Source organism: Podospora pseudoanserina, chromosome 2, assembly GCF_035222485.1.
Source record: "Podospora pseudoanserina strain CBS 124.78 chromosome 2, whole genome shotgun sequence".
NCBI classification, from domain to species: Eukaryota; Fungi; Ascomycota; class Sordariomycetes; order Sordariales; family Podosporaceae; genus Podospora; species Podospora pseudoanserina.
In genome coordinates, this window is record NC_085921.1 from 1,042,021 (window position 1) to 1,058,675 (window position 16,655).

Below are 16,655 nucleotides of genomic sequence, written 5' to 3' on the forward strand. Positions count from 1 at the left end.
TGTCCAGAGGACTCAGATATCTCGCAAGCCTCTACTTCTTAACGATTCTCTCCAGTTTCACTTTAACTCGACATAAGGATCATAATGTATCGGACTCAGAACCCTGGAAAGGTCGGTCGGTAATAACCAGAGCAGCAGCAGCAGCAGCAGCAGCAGTAGTAGTAGTAGTAGTAGTAGAGGCATCAGAATCAATTAACACGGGAGCTGGCGCTCACAGCAGGCGCTCAGTCACAGACGTGTTGCATATTTCAACGTGGATTTGAGAGAAGTTTTGATTTGTTGTTGTAAACGTAGTCGTAAATTCATGCTTCATAACTCATTCTTAAAAGCCAAAATGAAACAAGCGCTCTATCCCCCAAATCGCAGACAAAAGTTACAATATTGTTACAGGGTATCTCCATCATCCCCATCATGCGCCCATTACATCCATTATCATATCCCATCATTCATATGCATTTAGTAAAATCTCCTCCTGCTTCCCCGGCCATCAGTGCCATGCATCCTCCTCGTGCCCGCAGCCTTCTGGCCAGGTCTTCCAGTGAGAGTTCCCTTCAACTTCAGGAAGGCACCACTGATCTTGTCACCGATGGAGGGCCGCCTCTGCTGGTGATGGACAGGGGCGACGGTGGTGTGGTGGTGGTGATGGGTGGTAGTGGCATGATGTCTGCGCTTTCCGCCAAAGAGACCGCCTCGGCGACGGGTAGAGGTAGTTATGGGAGCGGCGGTGGTGTGATGAGTGCGACGAGGGCCGCCGAAGAGACCTCTGCGACGGCGGGGAGCGGTAGTAGTGACTACAGGAGCGGCGTGGTGACGGCGACCGAACATTTTGATGGTTTGGGTTTGGTGTTGTGGTTGGTATTGGTTAAAGTAGGTAGTGTTTGGTTTGCAGTTGATGTTCAAATTGAACTCTTGAGAATGCTTGTTTGTTTGTTTTGCTTCTGTGTAGATGCTGATGATAATGAGAAATTAAGACCTGTTTCTCGAGGTCAGATTAAGCAAAATATATACACCATCTCATCGGCCCTTCCCTCTCCCTCCCACGTCACAGCTTTCTTTCAATGTGATCTCCCATACTTGATTCAGACCCTTGGACCCTTGATGCATTCAGATCTCGATCTTATCCACAGCTTAATCCAACTTTCCAAAGACAGGGATGACATCAACCTCTTGCCAAACCAAAGAACACAAAACAAGCAAAAAAGTCAACCATGACGAGCCCCTTTGGACCCTTGAACCACCCAACATCGTCAGTGGCGTCCGCTGCGGTAATGCACTGAGAATCTCATTGGTTGCCCTAACACCCTTCTCTTTCAGCGAGCCTTCAGTGCAACCAAATGCACACCAATCAGGTCTCGTTTCTTGGACTTTTTGGGCAACCGAAGCGGCCCCACACAGGGTATGATGTCACGGTTCATGTCACTTGTCAGACGGCTCGTGCCGTGGCGACCGTTGGACTAAAACTCGAAGTTGGCATTCTACCTACTGCACATACCACTGGGCACTGACGGAGTAAGCTCCAATGATTTGAGGACGTTGATTGTTGCGCGAGCATCATAGCTTGCGTGTTCACCACGTGGATGTGATACCTTGTTCGGACCGTTGGACCGTTGGGCCGTTGGGAGTGGAAACTTGCGATGTTCGACATGACGACTGCCTATGTATATAGGTAGCCGAATATTCCAAGGAGGAAAACAAGTGTCTGCTAAGAATAGAATTCGAGCATTAGCTAACAGCGATAGAAGGATTCTAGTGGTATTATACAGTCTTGATGCTCTCAGCAACATGTGAGAGTCTTGCACGGCTGGGTGATGCCATCACTTTACTCAAAGTCACTTCTGATCCAGACACTCCTTGCTTATTGATATCCCACCTCAATATTATCACATTATTCAAGTCCGAAGATATGTCATATCCCTTGCACCAACTTTTTGTCCACCAAAATCAAATTACAACTTGAGTAGGTACGGAATAAATAATTGTTGTCACCGAACTGTAACTGCTGGCTGCCCCGTCCCGCCAAGTCTCGCATCTCCAGCACACTCGGATATGTGTCCACAAAACCCACATTCGATAACAAATTCATGTCGGGAATTATTGAAAAGCCCTAATCCTGCACCAGATCCACAACAACTCAATAAAATCCCCTTGTGGTGTAGTTGGCTATCACGTTCGGCTGTAAATGCAATTTATCGATACCGAAAGGTCACCGGCTCGATTCCGGTCGAGGGGACACATCCTTTTGCCTTCACCTCAGTAAGGTGACTCTTTGTTTTTGATCCAGCTATGAAGACTCTTCTTTTTTTCTGGGATGCTATGTGCTTCACAAACAACCCTACGTGCATAATTCTGGAGATATATATTATACATTGGGTTGCTTAACCTACACAGCACCGTCATTACATCAGGTCACCAGAACCCATGACATTGGACTCAACCCATTGAAATGCCATGTCGTTCATCAGAAAATCATTAAACAGGCTGTAGATTCCTGGTAATAGCTTCGGCGAACATTGAGTACCAATCTTTAGGATTTGCTAGCAACTTTAAAAGACCCATTTCAGGCTGTTTCGTAGAAAACAATAAACTTCCTCCGCCAAGGGTATCATTCCAACCAAGCCACTCTACAGTCTCATCAATGCCGTATCCACACTTCGCGTTATCATACAACGAAAACTTACAACCCCCCTCAAGCCTTAAAGCTGAAACAATCACTCACACCCTCGAAGCTTTCCACGCCTCCCAACAACCCCTTCTTATCCCCAAAGTACCTGATCCGATACGCCGTCCCCTTCTCCATCTCCCCCTCTCCCTCAAGAGCGGTATCCCACCCGATCGTCACCTCACTCCAACCCATAAGCTCACTCGTCCTCTCCCACTCAAAAATCACACTCCAGTCCCCATCATCTCTGAACCTTTCCCACGTCCCATCCTTACCCAGCTTCTCAACAGCAGCATACGTGCCGCCCAGCTTCAGATTGTTTCTCGGATTGGCTCCAACAAACCGAACCTTGACCACATCCCCAATCACATAAGGAGTACCCTTCTCAGCATCCGTCAAAACATCCCCAAAAGACTTGAAAAGCGGCGCATTGTCCATCACCACTGACGGGATAAACGACAACGACTGGTTCGTATTATCCGGCGGATACACCATAGACTTCTGATCATGCGGCGGAGGCGCCGGCGAATCCGGATTCAAATACCCCAACAGCCCCATCGTGACGTTGATATACGCCGCCAGCGTGTGCGGTCCATACAGAGTCGAAGCCCCTTCATACCTCTGGATCCCGTACTCCTCTTCCGTAGTGATATAATGCGTATAACTGTTGGCTGGACCCCCCAACACAACAACCGCATCCTCTCCCGCCTCATCGCTGGTCCTCACGGCCTCCTTCCATCTCCGTCCAGCCATCGTCGTCGCTTCCCCAGGTGAAACAATAATAAAAAGCTGTCCAACTCTAAACACTTGAACATCAACCACATTCGGCGTCCACAGATACGGCCTCTCCATCTCCCCCACATCCAGCAAAATCGGCTTGGCACCATGACACGCCCTCTGCTCCTCGTTCGCATCCTTCAAAAACCTCGACACAACCTTCCACACCGGCGAAGTGGTGTTTTCGTTCCCATCATGCTGCGTAAAATCAAACGCCCCCGGCCCATCACTCGTCCCCGCCGCAAAAGAATACCCCAGCGCAGCCGGACAAGTCTTTGCCATCCTCCCACCCGGCAGCTCAAACTCAAACCCGGTCATGTTGTGAAACTTGTGAAAAGCCTTCACCCAACCCCCCCTCACCGGCGTGAGGCCCCCCTCGTCAAACAGTTTCCTCGCAGGCTCAAACTGCCTCTTCCCGATCTCGAAACAGGACCTAGCTCCGCTGTCCGGAGTTTGAAACCCGGGCCCACGACCATGACAAGACTGTGACTTGCCATCAACAGGACAAGTGCTATTCTCAAAACTGCACATCTTCCCTGACCCATCCTCGCACCACGCGCCCAGAACATTAGGACTCGTATCACCCACACTCGCCTGGCTAAAACCAGCCACAAAATCTGGATTCTCCCCTCTCATCGACTTTTCAAACAAATAGGCCGCAACCCCTTTATTATCCCCCGCAATAAGGGTGTTGTTCCCCAACAACGAAGTCCCATGGACGGGAAACCACGTCAGCACACCCAAAGCCTTCTCATCAGCGGCACGTTCAAATTTCAAGAGCGTCAAATCCTTTTCAACGGACCCGTCGTCTTCGATGCTAATATTATACCTCACCCTCTCCTCCTCAGGGTTGGCAAGGTAAGCGAACAAACTCCGGTTGATATTCGCGCCAAAAACCTTTGTCGTCCCGACGCTGAGATACCCCGGCGTGAGACTCTGATGCGCTTTTCTGATGGATTCCACCGCCCCGTCCACAATGGCTCGGTAGCCTTGGTGATCAAACCCTTTGCTTGTGATTTGTGGGAGGAGGTAATTCAACCACCCAGCTGGCCCAGCGTGGGAGTGCGTTCCCGTAACAGCAACGTTGTGGTGACCGTACACTTTATATTCCTCCCCCAAGCTCTCGAGAGCGTTGAGGATGCCGTAGCGAACGGCGGTGTCACCTGATTGGGTGTCCAGCACCAAGTAAACCAACCGGTCGGAAGGGTTGTCGATGTTGCCGACGATGAAGGCGCGGGAGTAGAGGCGTTGACGGAGACCGGAACCGACTTGTTTGGGGTCGGCGTAGCCCATGAGGTTGATTTCGACTACGGGGCCGGTGATGTCTGCTTTGCCCACGCCGAGGAGATATGTGTTGTTGTTGTTGTTGTTTGTTGGTGGGGGGTGGGGGGTTGAGGTTGTCCATGATGTCCAGTTTCCGGGGGCTTCGGCGGCAAACAATCTAAGTAGTGCACAGCCGAGGATGAGGGCGCCGAGAATGGAGGTGAGGTACCCGATGATGGACCGGTAGTATATTCTTTTCGGTAGTGATCTCTTGTTCTCCGAGTCCCCGTCTTTGGTCTGTTGATGTGGTTGTGATAGCAACGGCTGTTGTTGATAAGCTCCGTCCTTTTCCGAGTCAACCCAGACGTTGGCGGGGTCGAGCAGTTTTTCATGGGCGTCCATGGTGGAGGATTTGCAGGGCGGAAGCTACCTGCACTGCATATTCTAGATGATAATTGAGAGAAACAAAAAAAAAGTTTGAGATAGGTACTGTTGAAGCGGTGTTATCTGTTGTTGGTCACTTGAACCCAACTGTATTAGAAACCAAGCAACCATGAACGATAGGCCTGGAGGTGATTTCTTGGCAGCGACTGCCTTGTGTCGTCATTGTCGCAGGAAACTGCCCGATTCGACAAAGGGGCGGTGCACACCCCGCTGCCAAGAGTATCGGGGTGGGTGGCAGCCGTTTGCACTGAACTGAGGAGTTTGGCATTATATTTCACTTGGGAAGCTGTTGTTTAGTTTTGAATGTCAGAACAGTTTTTCTATATTTTGGATGGATGAGGCAGTTGCAGTATTATATCTTTAACTGCCGAAGCTGTCTTGGTTATCTCATACCGGAAGAGCAGCAAGTGCTGTCTTAACTTGAAGTTGTCGTGCAGACACTAGATAAGAGCTCCGATAAGAAGGCTAAGCCCACCCCTGGCGTCTGTTCACTGTGTAGAGTGGAGACCGCATTTTTCCAAAGTGAGATCCAGCGCGTCTTCAAGCATCGCATCGCGCAGTCGCATTCATTTTGAGATTTCGTCAAGTTCAACCGTCCAGCACCACCACCACCACCACCAAGATCCCCACGCCTGCTTCACACCAGTTATACAATCATAACAACAACAAAACAACCAACCTTTTCGCCCTCCACAAGTTCCCAATCTCTCTCAAGTATAACCACCTACCCACCCTCCAAAATGCCATCCATAACCACCGTCCACGAGTCCCTCCCATGTAAGTTTCCTTCCCCTCCCCCCATCTGCCCTATTATCCAACTCTCATCCTAACCTCCCAGACATCGACCCCCACATCAACCCAACTAACCGCCGCCCAAACCCTCATTACCCGCGAACGCACCCTCCACCCTGACGACCCCAACCACGCCCTCCCCCCCCTACCACCCCCAATTCCTCACCCCTCTCCTCACATCCGAATTCTCCCGCCTCTCCAGTACCTCCCCCCACCAAAACTAAACGCCCTGGACCTGTCCTGATACAACACCCTCCCTCCCAACCCCCCAACCCCACCCCCCACTCCCTCCAGTCAGAACTCTCAAAAGCCTACACCTCCCACGCCTATATCTCCTCCCGCCGCTCCCACCTCGCCCTCCTAGACACCTACGGAAAAACCGCCTGGCTAGTCGGCAACTACCACCTCGAGGGCGAGCTCAAGGCCCTAGAGAAGGAACTCGCCCAGACCAAACAAGAGATCGATCTTGTGACTCTGGCGAGGAAGACAAGACAAGAAGAGGTCGGGTCGGAGATGAGGATGCTAGAGGAGAATTGGAAAATGGGGGTGGGGAGGGTGCTGGAGACGGAGGTGGCGACCGAGGGGGTGAGGAGGGAGGTTTTGGGGGTTCTTGCCGGGAGGGAGTAAGAAATTGTTGTTGTTGTTGGCAAAAGAGACTGCGAGAAACGAGGCGGTATTTCGAGAAGGGGGAGAGAAAGAGGTCAGGTGGAAGAAGCAAGGGAGATGTGTGAGGTGGGAATTGTAACGAAATGTTGGGAGTTTTACGAGTTTACCACAACAGGGGAGGTTCTATGCTGAGGATTGTTGTTTAGGGGGCAGAGTAAGGGACAGACACGTAAAATGGGAAGGGATATTGTCATAAATATGCTGGAGTTTGGGAATATAAATCAGGGAGAATATGTTGCTTCACACGGAAAGTGTTAATATACTTAAATATGGCCGGGTTATAAACCAAAAGTGCTGCCCAAAGAATTGTCGAAAGGCGTGAAAAGGGGTGCAAAAAACTTCTTGACACGGCGCTATATTCCACAAGACAAGAAGCACTTTGTTGTCTATGTGTCCGTCAACGACTATGCATTTCACACAATACATATGGGTGGGGTGAGCAATGTACATAACCCTAGGTAAACATAGCATTTGCTATTATGACCTGTTTGCTACTCCTTCAGGTATCTAATAACAAGCCAAAGTGTTTGGTCTTGAATAATCATGTAGGCCCAAAAAAAATAGGGAGACGGCAGAGTGAAAATAATAATCCAAAACTCCAGCCCCAACCCACAAAGCCACACCAAGAATACCATACTTTGTTCCTTCTCCAATATTTGTTCTTTTCACCACCAAAAAAACTCGAGAAGCAAGCGCCCACACCGCGCCCCATTACACCTCGTTTCCCTATTCTGATCTCTCTCCATGCTCCATCATCCTTTAAACTGTCTGAAGGGGATCCATCTCCTCCACCCCAGTCTTGACACCCACATACTTGGTTCTCCGCATAATACTCTCGACCGGCCCCAACAAACGCTGGAACGCCGACTTGCCAAGCGATACAACCTTGACCTCGGTGGTGCTCACGACGCTGGCGGCGCGTGGTGCGTCGTTTAGCAGAGCGAGCTCGCCAAAGAAATCGCCCTTTTTGTAGTGCTTGACAGCGGTCTCGTCGCCCCTCCTAAGAGCGACCGCCTCGCCATCCACAAGCAAGTAAAAGGAGTCACCCGGGTCGCCCTCGCGAATAATGGTGTGACCGGCCGGGAATTTCTCGCTCTTGAGCGCATCCGCAATCTTGGAGCGCTCATACGGGGTCAGGCTTGAGAGCAAAGGCACCTCCTCGAGGAAGCCCTCGTACATGCGACGACGGGCAAAGGTCGACTCCATCAGGATCCTCCGGAAGGTCATACGGTCCAAGGCCCAGAGGGTGCAGTTGGGCTCGGCGGAAATAACAGTAGCGGCCCGCGGGGCGTTGTACATGAGCGCAAGCTCTCCAAAAGAACCGCCTGCACCAATGGTGCTAACCTTCCTGCCAGCCCCGTCCAAACCAGGCTCGACCTTTCCTGTGAGGCTGACGTAAATATCGAAAGAACCCTTTTCGATGATATAAAAGAAGTCACCGGTATCTCCTTGGGTAATCACCTGCCAAACAGATTAGTCGTGCCCTTTTTGGCCAACACGAACGCCCAACTCACCTTGATATCCTTGGATGGGATCGGCTTCTCTATCAAAGCCCCCAATACCTGGGCGGTTTGCTCGTCATCGAGGTGGCTGAACAGGAAATTGCCGCTGATGGCTTCCTTCAACCGCTCCAGCTGCTCGGGCGTCTTGGGATGCACAGGAGGTGTCCAATTGTCATAAGCTTCTCCGGTAGGGGGTTTCAGTGACTCGGCCGATACCGAAGTGCGACGGCCCAAGTTGTACTGGGCTGGGTAGCCTGTTGGATCAAGATGGGGCCTGTTGACTCCAGTCATGTGTGTATCAGATGCCGCATCGGCACCAAAAGGGCTTCGGAAGAGACCGGCGCCATGGTCGGCTGGAGCGCGGCCAAAGCTCGCCGTTGTGGGCGAAGTCACCATGTCATTTTCGTCCTCCTCGGCGACTCTTTGCATACCAGTGGTCTCCAGTCTGCCAAATGGGTTCGAGTTGCCCCCGAAAGGGCTGCTGAAGCCAGTGGACATGTTGGACAACGTTCAGAAAGTGGGTGTGGTTTATCGATTGGAGAATTTCAGGATCTGGTTCGAAAAAAAGGGGGGCCGAGCCTGATGTACTTGAGGTCGGCCTGGGCGAGTATGTCGGTTACAGAGTCAGGATACCAACTCTGTTTCTCTCTGGGTGCTGCAGCACACGGTTAGAACATGGCCGACTCAAGCGGTGCAATGCGAGGATGTAGGAAAAGGGCCATTTAGAGACAAAATGGGCTGCGCGACTCGGAGAAGTGCAGGGCGCCGGCAAGCTGCTGTTGTATGAACGGTCTCGTCATGCAGAGCTCAAACCCGTCTGGTTTCGCCGAAAGAGAAATTGAGACAGGGCAACAAAAGCCGTGAAACATGAGAAGGCATGGCTTGACTTACTTTTCGGCCAGAGACACAGGAGGCGTCGATATGGTTTGGCTGGACAAAGCCACCGACGGTGGGAGTATGTGTGGTGGAGTGGCTATGGGGGGTCTGCGGCGTTCGGAATCCAGAAGCGGGAGCTGGCGAAGAGGGGTAGTGTTGTAGGAGAAAAAGATGCCGCAGTCGACGAGGAGCTTTCTCAATGATAAAGAACAGGAGAGAGAGGGTGCAATCCGAGCTAAGCCAGGGAGGTGGTAGGGAAGCTTAACGATCGGCTTGCAGGCGAACAAGGAATAAAGGCCGAGACAGACAAGTCCGGCACACGGCGGCAGAAATTGGGAGAGACAAACGGCAGGGTCGTGTAATGTGTAATGTAGGTATGTAGAGTAGAGATAGTGACAGGAGAAACGGAGAGAGTTAGTACAAGGAGGTTGGGTTGAGCAGGAGGATCAGGTATAGAAGAGGCCGAGATGGCAAGATGCAGAGATGGAAAAAAAATAAAGGGGAGTCCAGGAAGGCGGAAAGGGGGGAGACTGGAAGGCGAGGAGGGGAGATGGAGGTGAAGCTTTACGTTTGGCGAGTGGGGTGGTTCCCGCCCTACAGTTCGACAGTGCGGTATCGAGACGCCTGTGTTCCCTGCATTTCATCACCGAAAGACTTTGGAGCCATCAAGGACCCCAGTCAGGCCCGCAACCAGGCGGCGCAAATCCGGGGAGACGCCACTTTGGAGCAGCGGTTGACGACTAGGCAGAGCAAGATGATATCTAATACCTCGCCGCTCAGAGTCATGAGTGCCGTGACCAAGCACATGAGTGACATTGGTGAGAGCTTGCTGTTATCAGCAGAGTCACTGGCTGAGAACGGACATCAGGCCCCCCTCACAACCGGGACCTCCCTCTCGCTTTGACTCCACAATACCGCTAGGCGCAGGCCAGTCATTTGCGTCGAACAATTCTAGAAAGCGCATGGACCGTCATATGGCCCATGCCTTGGCCGCTGACGTGCTGCTGAACTTGACCGATCTTCTGCTTCGGCTTCTCTTGCAGATCTGCCGCAGCGTGCTCACCAGGTGGCAACTGCGTACCCTTGGCACCGGGAGTGAAAGAAGGAATGCTTCTGTCCGGATTTGGGGCACACAAGCCAGGGCAACACTTCAGACGTTGGAATTGGGGCTCTGTCTGCCGGTGGCCTGGCACATGCGCAGGAACACTGTGTGGCTGTCACTCTTCCATAAGGCTTCATGTCGGTACTAGGACGGCATTGCTGAGGCCTGCAGCTCCTCCCAATCCCTACTATTTGATAAACACCAGATAGTCGTCAACGGTACGGATATGTCCCTTACCAGAGAGATTCGTATCAATCAGACAATGGCTCTCGCCCGCCCAGAGTGGTATTCAGCAATTTACGAACCCTCTGATCGGACACCCCGAGAGTATCTCAATCTCCACTGTTTTTCATGATTTCCCCTGTGATGAACAGTCCCATCACACTCGATATTTGTCCCACGTGCTGGATCGCGTGACCGCTCTCTCTTGTCTGGTCGTCGCCATTGGGTTGTTCCAAAAATGGATTTCCTTCTGCCTGTCTCCGTCAGCACTGGAGCCGTCACAGCCTCCTGCCAAGACACAGCACGGGCCATTGAACTCGCCGCAGACACCGAAGACTCCGTGTCGCTCCTTTTCCAGAGATCCTCTCCCTTTGACAACCCCCCAAGCCACCCCGCAACGACGACGACGACGACGTCGGAAAAAATACGCCCGCCATGGCTCCGAGACGTCGCCGCGGAGCCTCCGACGATGCTGCCGCAGATGACCACTCCGAGACGGATGCGCCCAAGAACCGCCCACCCAATACAGCCTTTCGCCAGCAACGCATGCGCGCCTGGCAGTGTGTGCTGACACCGAAACTTATTGTCACCATCTTCTCCATTCTCGCCGTCATCTACCTTGGCTTCGGCGCCTATCTTACATACCTTGCGCATACTGTGGGTTGGCTGTCCGATGAACTGCCCTTGTAGGGCACATGCTTATAAATTATGTTTCCAGGTCCGCGACATCTCGATCGACTACACCAAGTGTATCACCGACGCACCAACAGATGACTTTGGACCGATTCCGGCTGAAAACATCGAGGCTCATTTCTCGGTGACAAATCCCGACTTGGATCCCTTCCGGTCTCAGTGGAAAAGAGAGACGATCAATGATGTCAAGGTCGCCAATTACACTGCGAAGCGGGAGTATTGCTATGTCCGAATCAACATCCCCGAGGACCTGAAGCCGACCATCAGCTTCTTCTATCACCTCAACAACTTTTACCAGAACCACCGTCGTTATGTCAATTCTTTCAATGCCAAGCAACTTCTCGGCGACGCAGTAGATGGCGGTACCATCAACGCCTCCACCTGCGCACCCCTGACTCACAACCACGAGGGCAAGATCATTTATCCCTGTGGCTTGGTGGCCAACTCAATCTTCAACGACACTTTCTCTCCGCCCCTGTTGTTGAACCCGCGAAATTCGTCAGAGGACAGTGTCGAGTATCCCATGTCGACCAAGGGCATCGCTTGGCCTGGAATCAAAGACTTGTATGGTCTTACAAGCTACAAATATTCAGATATTGTGCCCCCACCCAACTGGGAGGAGCGTTACAAGTTTGGTTATGATGAGGTGAACAACCCGGTACCGGATCTCAAGAGTGACGAGCTTTTCCAAAACTGGATGATGTTGGCTGCCGCGCCCAACTTTTACAAACTGTACCAGAAGAGTAACACCAGCGAGGTGATGGCTGCTGGTACATACGAGATCAAGATTGAGTCCAACTTCGACACCACCAAGTATAATGGCGGGAAGTCTTTCGTCCTCACCACTGTCTCGACAATGGGATCGCGCAACATCTGGCCAGGAATCATTTTCCTGATTGTTGGCGGTATCTGTCTTGTTCTTGACGTCTACTTCATCTTGTCGTTCTTTTTGTGGAAGCCGCGCAAGCTTGGCGACCCATCATATCTTTCGTGGAACCAGCCATCGGCACCACAGGGGCATGCTTCGACTTCATAAGGCCACAGCATGGGCGGTGGGAGAAAAGTAGAGTTGTGAGAGCATTATAGGGCGGGGCTGGACTCGCCGTTCTGTTTTCTGTCTGACAACAGTGTGCAGTGTCTTGGGAATAGCTTAGGGGTTACACGGCGTATGGCGGTCACTGGGTTTTTGGCTTGTTTTCTTGTTATTTCTCTATGCCCCACGATTCCTGGAAAGGACGTGGTGGGTTGTCATCAGTTACGCTTGAACTGTACTGTACAGATACCTGGCTCCTCTCGGGGCTCTATTTGGCATTGGGGTGTTCTGAATCGAATGAATATAATGACGTGTTCTTGCCTGACGTGCCTACCTAGGTAAGTAGCAGACTCGCAACAGTTTGTGGACGCCCGCCGACCCATCTACTACCAATCTGCGGTCAGTGCTGTATTTCTCTAGCAAGAACCGTCCACTAATCACCAATTCACTGCTCGCACCGACGAGCCTTTGCTTTGTCTTGCCATCCACCCCGCACCGGCGACCTTTCAACACTCGATTCGCCGTCCCGAGTCCCGATACCGAATAACTCACGGCAGCTAGTTTCATCTTCCAAAACTCCGGATTATTGTTGGACCTCAAGATTGACGGACCAAGATTTTCATTCCCTCAGACTGCTCAGTCAGAAAAGTGGCAGCCTCAGGCCACTAAAAAACCACTTAGGCAACCAAGCACGCCAAAACGCGACGGGGTGGTCCGTGAACGTCCAGCAACGCGACACCCCTGTAAATTTTTGCCTTGGCCCGCCGAGCCTTGTTAAGTTGTTGCACCCCTGCACACCTCCTTTGCTCGGCGGTAGACAATCTGCTACCTCTCCATCTCCATACCTACCGACAACCACTTTTCCATCGAGGGCGACGACTCTTCCCACCAGCATCATCACCCCACCGACTGGCTTTTGCGCCGCCATCGCCATCGTCAACCCCCGCGAAAGCGCAGTCGCCCATCATGGCCGACATCAAAATCGACGCCAAGGTCTTCCAGGAGCGCATCTCGCATTTTGTCAACGCCTGGAAGGCCGACAAGCGCTCCGGCGACGCGCTGTTCAATGGCGCCTCGTCCATCCTCATCCTGATGGGCAAGGTCACCGAGGAGCCCGAGCTCTACAAAAATAATGCCATGCACGTAAGTTTATCAACATTGCCCCGGATTGTAGCTTGCGCCGTCTGACAACAAGCTCTGCAGTTTTGGCTCCTCGGCTACGAGTTTCCAACGACATTGATGCTCCTAACTACCGATACCCTCTACATTCTCACGACTCAGAAGAAAGGTCAGCTTGATTGATCTCCGGCTCGATTGCCACCTGTTTGTGCGCTGACACTGCCTACAGCCAAATACCTAGACCAGATCAAGGGCGGCCGGTTCCCCGTCGAGGTGCTTGTCAAGGGCAAGGACGCGGCCGAAAACGAGAGGCACTTCATCAAAATCACAGATGCCATCAAGGCAGCAGGGGTGAGTCATCACGCGCGTGAGTTCGTATGTCTGTTTTCGGAGCTAACGAGCCATGGTTACAGAAGAAGGTCGGTGTGCTTACCAAAGACACCTCCAGCGGCCCATTCATCGATGAGTGGAAGAAGATTTATGCCGACAACTGCAAAGATGTGGAACAGGTCGAGATCGCTCCGGCACTCTCCACCGCTGCCTTCTCTGTGAAGGATGAGGCAGAGCTCCGCGCCATGCGTAGCTCATCCAAGGCCTGCGTGGCCCTTTTGACCCCGTACTTCCTCGACGAAATGTCCAACATCCTCGATCAAGACAAGAAGATCAAGCACAGCGCCTTGGCCGACAAGGTGTACAACAAATTGGAGGACGAGAATTTCTGGAAATCTGTCCAGCTTCCCAATCGCCAGAAATTACCGAGCGATTTTGACCCAGAACAGCTTGACTGGGTCTTGGGTCCTATTGTGCAGAGCGGCGGAAAATTCGACCTCAAGTGGCAGCAGGACTCAGACGACGAGATCCTCCACCCTGGTATCATCATTGCGGCCATGGGCCTGAGATACAAGTCATACTGCTCGCAGATTGCCAGAACCTTTATGGTGGACCCCAACAAGTCCCAGGAGAGCAACTACAAGTTTTTGCTCTCTGTTCACAACATGATCCTGAAGGGGATCCGGGACGGGGTGGTGGTCAAGGATGTTTACTCCAAGGCTCTTGGCTTGATCAAATCAAAGAAGCCCGAGCTCGAGAAGCATTTCTTGAAGAATGTTGGCTACGGAATTGGTCTTGAGAACAAGGACCCCACTTTGGTTCTGAACGCCAAGAACCAAAGGACTCTGCGGGATGGCATGACACTTGTCATCACCACTGGATTCAGCGACATTCAGAACCCCAACCCACAGGATAAGAATAGCAAGACTTACTCCTTGGTTCTCACCGACACAGTCCGCGTCACCGCTGCAGAGCCAGTGGTGTTCACAGGCGAGGCTCCCGTGGAGGTTGATGCTACCTCTTTCTTCTTCAAAGACGAGGATGAGGCTCAGCCAACCCCCAAAAAGGAAAAGAGAGACTCGCGAGTCGGTGCTGTTGCTACTAAGAACATCACTAGCACTCGCCTGCGCTCTGAACGTAACACGGCGGTGGATGACGACGCTGAAAAGAGGCGTCGCGCTCATCAAAAGGAGCTTTCAGCAAAGAAGCAGGCCGAGGGTTTGGCCAAGTATGCCGAGTCCACGGCCGACCAAAACGGCGTAGAGGTGAAGAAGTTCAAGCGCTTCGAGTCGTACAAGCGCGATAACCAGTTCCCACCCAAGGTCAGGGATATGGGCATTGTTATTGACCAAAAGAACGCCACCATCGTTCTGCCAGTGATGGGCAGACCCGTTCCGTTCCACGTCAATACCATCAAGAATGCCAGCAAGAGTGATGAAGGCGAGTGGTCATTCCTGCGCATCAACTTCCTGTCACCAGGTCAGGGTGTTGGACGCAAGGATGATCAGCCATTCGAGGATGCCTCGGCTCACTTCGTCAGAAGCTTGACCTTCCGTTCGACTGATGGTGATCGGTATACCGACATTGCCAACCAGATTGCCAACCTCAAGCGCGAGGCCGTCAAGAAGGAGCAGGAGAAGAAGGACCTGGAGGATGTTATCGAGCAGGACAAGCTGGTTGAGATAAGAAGTAAGAGGATTTCGCTTTTGACTATGTGACTGCCACTAACCTGTGTTTCAGACCGCCGCCCCGCTGTTTTGGATAACGTCTTCATTCGGCCGGCCATGGAAGGCAAGCGTGTGCCAGGTAAGGTAGAGATTCACCAGAACGGTCTCCGCTACCAGTCACCATTGAGCACCACCCAACGTGTCGACATTCTCTTCTCCAACGTCCGCCACCTGTTTTTCCAGCCCTGCGAGCACGAGTTGATTGTCATCATCCACGTCCACCTCAAGGACCCCATCCTCTTCGGCAAGAAGAAGACCAAGGATGTGCAGTTTTATCGTGAAGCCACCGATATCCAGTTTGACGAAACCGGCAATAGGAAGCGGAAGTACAGGTATGGTGATGAGGACGAATTCGAAGCCGAGCAGGAGGAGCGCCGTCGTCGCAACGAGCTCGATAGGCTGTTTAAGAGCTTTGCCGACAAGATAGCCGAAGCGGGCAAGAACGAGGGATTGGAAGTGGACATGCCGCTCCGCGAGATAGGATTCAATGGCGTGCCCTTCCGTAGTAACGTGTACATCCAGCCCACGACCGAGTGTCTGATCCAGATCACGGAACCGCCATTCATGGTCATCACGCTGGACGACATTGAAATCGCCCATCTGGAACGTGTGCAATACGGTCTCAAGAACTTTGATCTGGTCTTTATCTTTAAGGACTTTACTCGACCGCCAGCGCACATCAACACCATCCCGGTTGAGTCGCTCGAGGACGTGAAAGAGTTTCTGGACTCCGTTAACATCGCCTACTCGGAGGGTCCCCTGAACCTCAACTGGTCGGTCATCATGAAGACCGTCACGGCAGACACCCACCAGTTCTTTTTGGACGGCGGCTGGGGTTTCCTCCAGAACGACTCGGACGAGGAGGGCGGGTCTGACGAGGAGGAGGAGGAGTCGGCGTTTGAGATTAGCGAGTCGGAGCTGGATGTTGCCAGCGAGTCGAGCGAGGAGGACTCGGACTTTGACAGTAATGCGTCTGCCGAGGCTAGTGATGAGGCGGAGATGTCTGATGAGGAGGAGGGGGAGGATTGGGATGAGCTGGAGAAGAAGGCAAGGAAGAGGGATAGGGAGAGTGGGTTGGAGGAGGAGGATAATAAGAAGGGGGCCAAGAAGCAGAAGAGAAGGTAAATTTGGATGGGGTAAAGGAGAGAGAGAAAGGGGAAAAGAAAAACTGGTGATGATGATGGTTTCGTCTTCTTTTTTTTTTTTTGATGGGGTCTTTAGCAGGTTATCGTCTATTGACTGGTCTGTTTCTGTCGAAGGATAGGGAAGGGGGGTACCAACAAAGTGTATATGTATTTTTCTAGGCTTTTCTTTTTAGTAAAAACGGAAAGGAAAGGTTTTTTTTCGTTGTCTTAATTTGATTACCTACCCTGTCACCCTTTTCTATGTTGCTGGACACAGAATGGCATGGCTGGGGTGGTCCAGGCAACAAGGCGATGAGTTGGCAACT

General features: G+C 52.1%; 7 protein-coding genes and 1 non-coding gene across 8 annotated transcripts; 4 read left to right on the top strand and 4 right to left on the bottom strand.

Moving 5' to 3' along the window:
* Positions 1-456: 456 nt before the first annotated feature.
* QC764_201890 (uncharacterized protein) lies at positions 457-825 on the bottom strand (the record flags this gene model as incomplete). The annotated part of the gene is made up of 1 exon (XM_062943893.1): positions 457-825. The coding sequence occupies one exon, from the start codon at positions 823-825 to the stop codon at positions 457-459; it is 369 nt and encodes a 122-aa protein (XP_062802654.1).
* Positions 826-2,141: 1,316 nt separating this feature from the next.
* Positions 2,142-2,230, top strand: QC764_0032140. The gene has a single exon. It is a non-coding gene; the product is annotated as a tRNA-Tyr (tRNA).
* Positions 2,231-2,686: 456 nt separating this feature from the next.
* QC764_201900 (uncharacterized protein) lies at positions 2,687-5,101 on the bottom strand (the record flags this gene model as incomplete). The annotated part of the gene is made up of 1 exon (XM_062943894.1): positions 2,687-5,101. One exon carries the CDS (start codon positions 5,099-5,101, stop codon positions 2,687-2,689), a length of 2,415 nt encoding a protein of 804 aa, XP_062802655.1.
* A 371-nt stretch (positions 5,102-5,472) lies between these two features.
* On the top strand, positions 5,473-6,179 carry QC764_201910 (uncharacterized protein; the record flags this gene model as incomplete). The annotated part of the gene is made up of 2 exons (XM_062943895.1): positions 5,473-5,920; positions 5,977-6,179. The coding sequence occupies exons 1-2, from the start codon at positions 5,884-5,886 to the stop codon at positions 6,177-6,179; spliced, it is 240 nt and encodes a 79-aa protein (XP_062802656.1). The 5' UTR covers positions 5,473-5,883.
* An 804-nt stretch (positions 6,180-6,983) lies between these two features.
* QC764_201920 (uncharacterized protein) lies at positions 6,984-8,601 on the bottom strand (the record flags this gene model as incomplete). The annotated part of the gene is made up of 2 exons (XM_062943896.1): positions 6,984-8,062; positions 8,116-8,601. 2 exons carry the CDS (start codon positions 8,599-8,601, stop codon positions 7,361-7,363), a joined length of 1,188 nt encoding a protein of 395 aa, XP_062802657.1. The 3' UTR covers positions 6,984-7,360.
* Positions 8,602-8,648: 47 nt separating this feature from the next.
* QC764_0032180 (uncharacterized protein) lies at positions 8,649-9,618 on the bottom strand (the record flags this gene model as incomplete). Its single annotated transcript, XM_062940197.1, has 3 exons — positions 8,649-8,741; positions 8,995-9,076; positions 9,578-9,618. The coding sequence occupies 3 exons, from the start codon at positions 9,616-9,618 to the stop codon at positions 8,649-8,651; spliced, it is 216 nt and encodes a 71-aa protein (XP_062802658.1).
* A 414-nt stretch (positions 9,619-10,032) lies between these two features.
* On the top strand, positions 10,033-12,032 carry LEM3 (alkylphosphocholine resistance protein lem3; the record flags this gene model as incomplete). Its single annotated transcript, XM_062943897.1, has 2 exons — positions 10,033-10,960; positions 11,022-12,032. The coding sequence occupies exons 1-2, from the start codon at positions 10,739-10,741 to the stop codon at positions 12,030-12,032; spliced, it is 1,233 nt and encodes a 410-aa protein (XP_062802659.1). The 5' UTR covers positions 10,033-10,738.
* Positions 12,033-13,268: 1,236 nt separating this feature from the next.
* Positions 13,269-16,330, top strand: SPT16 (FACT complex subunit spt16; the record flags this gene model as incomplete). Its single annotated transcript, XM_062943898.1, has 4 exons — positions 13,269-13,317; positions 13,378-13,499; positions 13,562-15,167; positions 15,219-16,330. The coding sequence occupies 4 exons, from the start codon at positions 13,269-13,271 to the stop codon at positions 16,328-16,330; spliced, it is 2,889 nt and encodes a 962-aa protein (XP_062802660.1).
* Between the last annotated feature and the right edge of the window lie 325 nt (positions 16,331-16,655).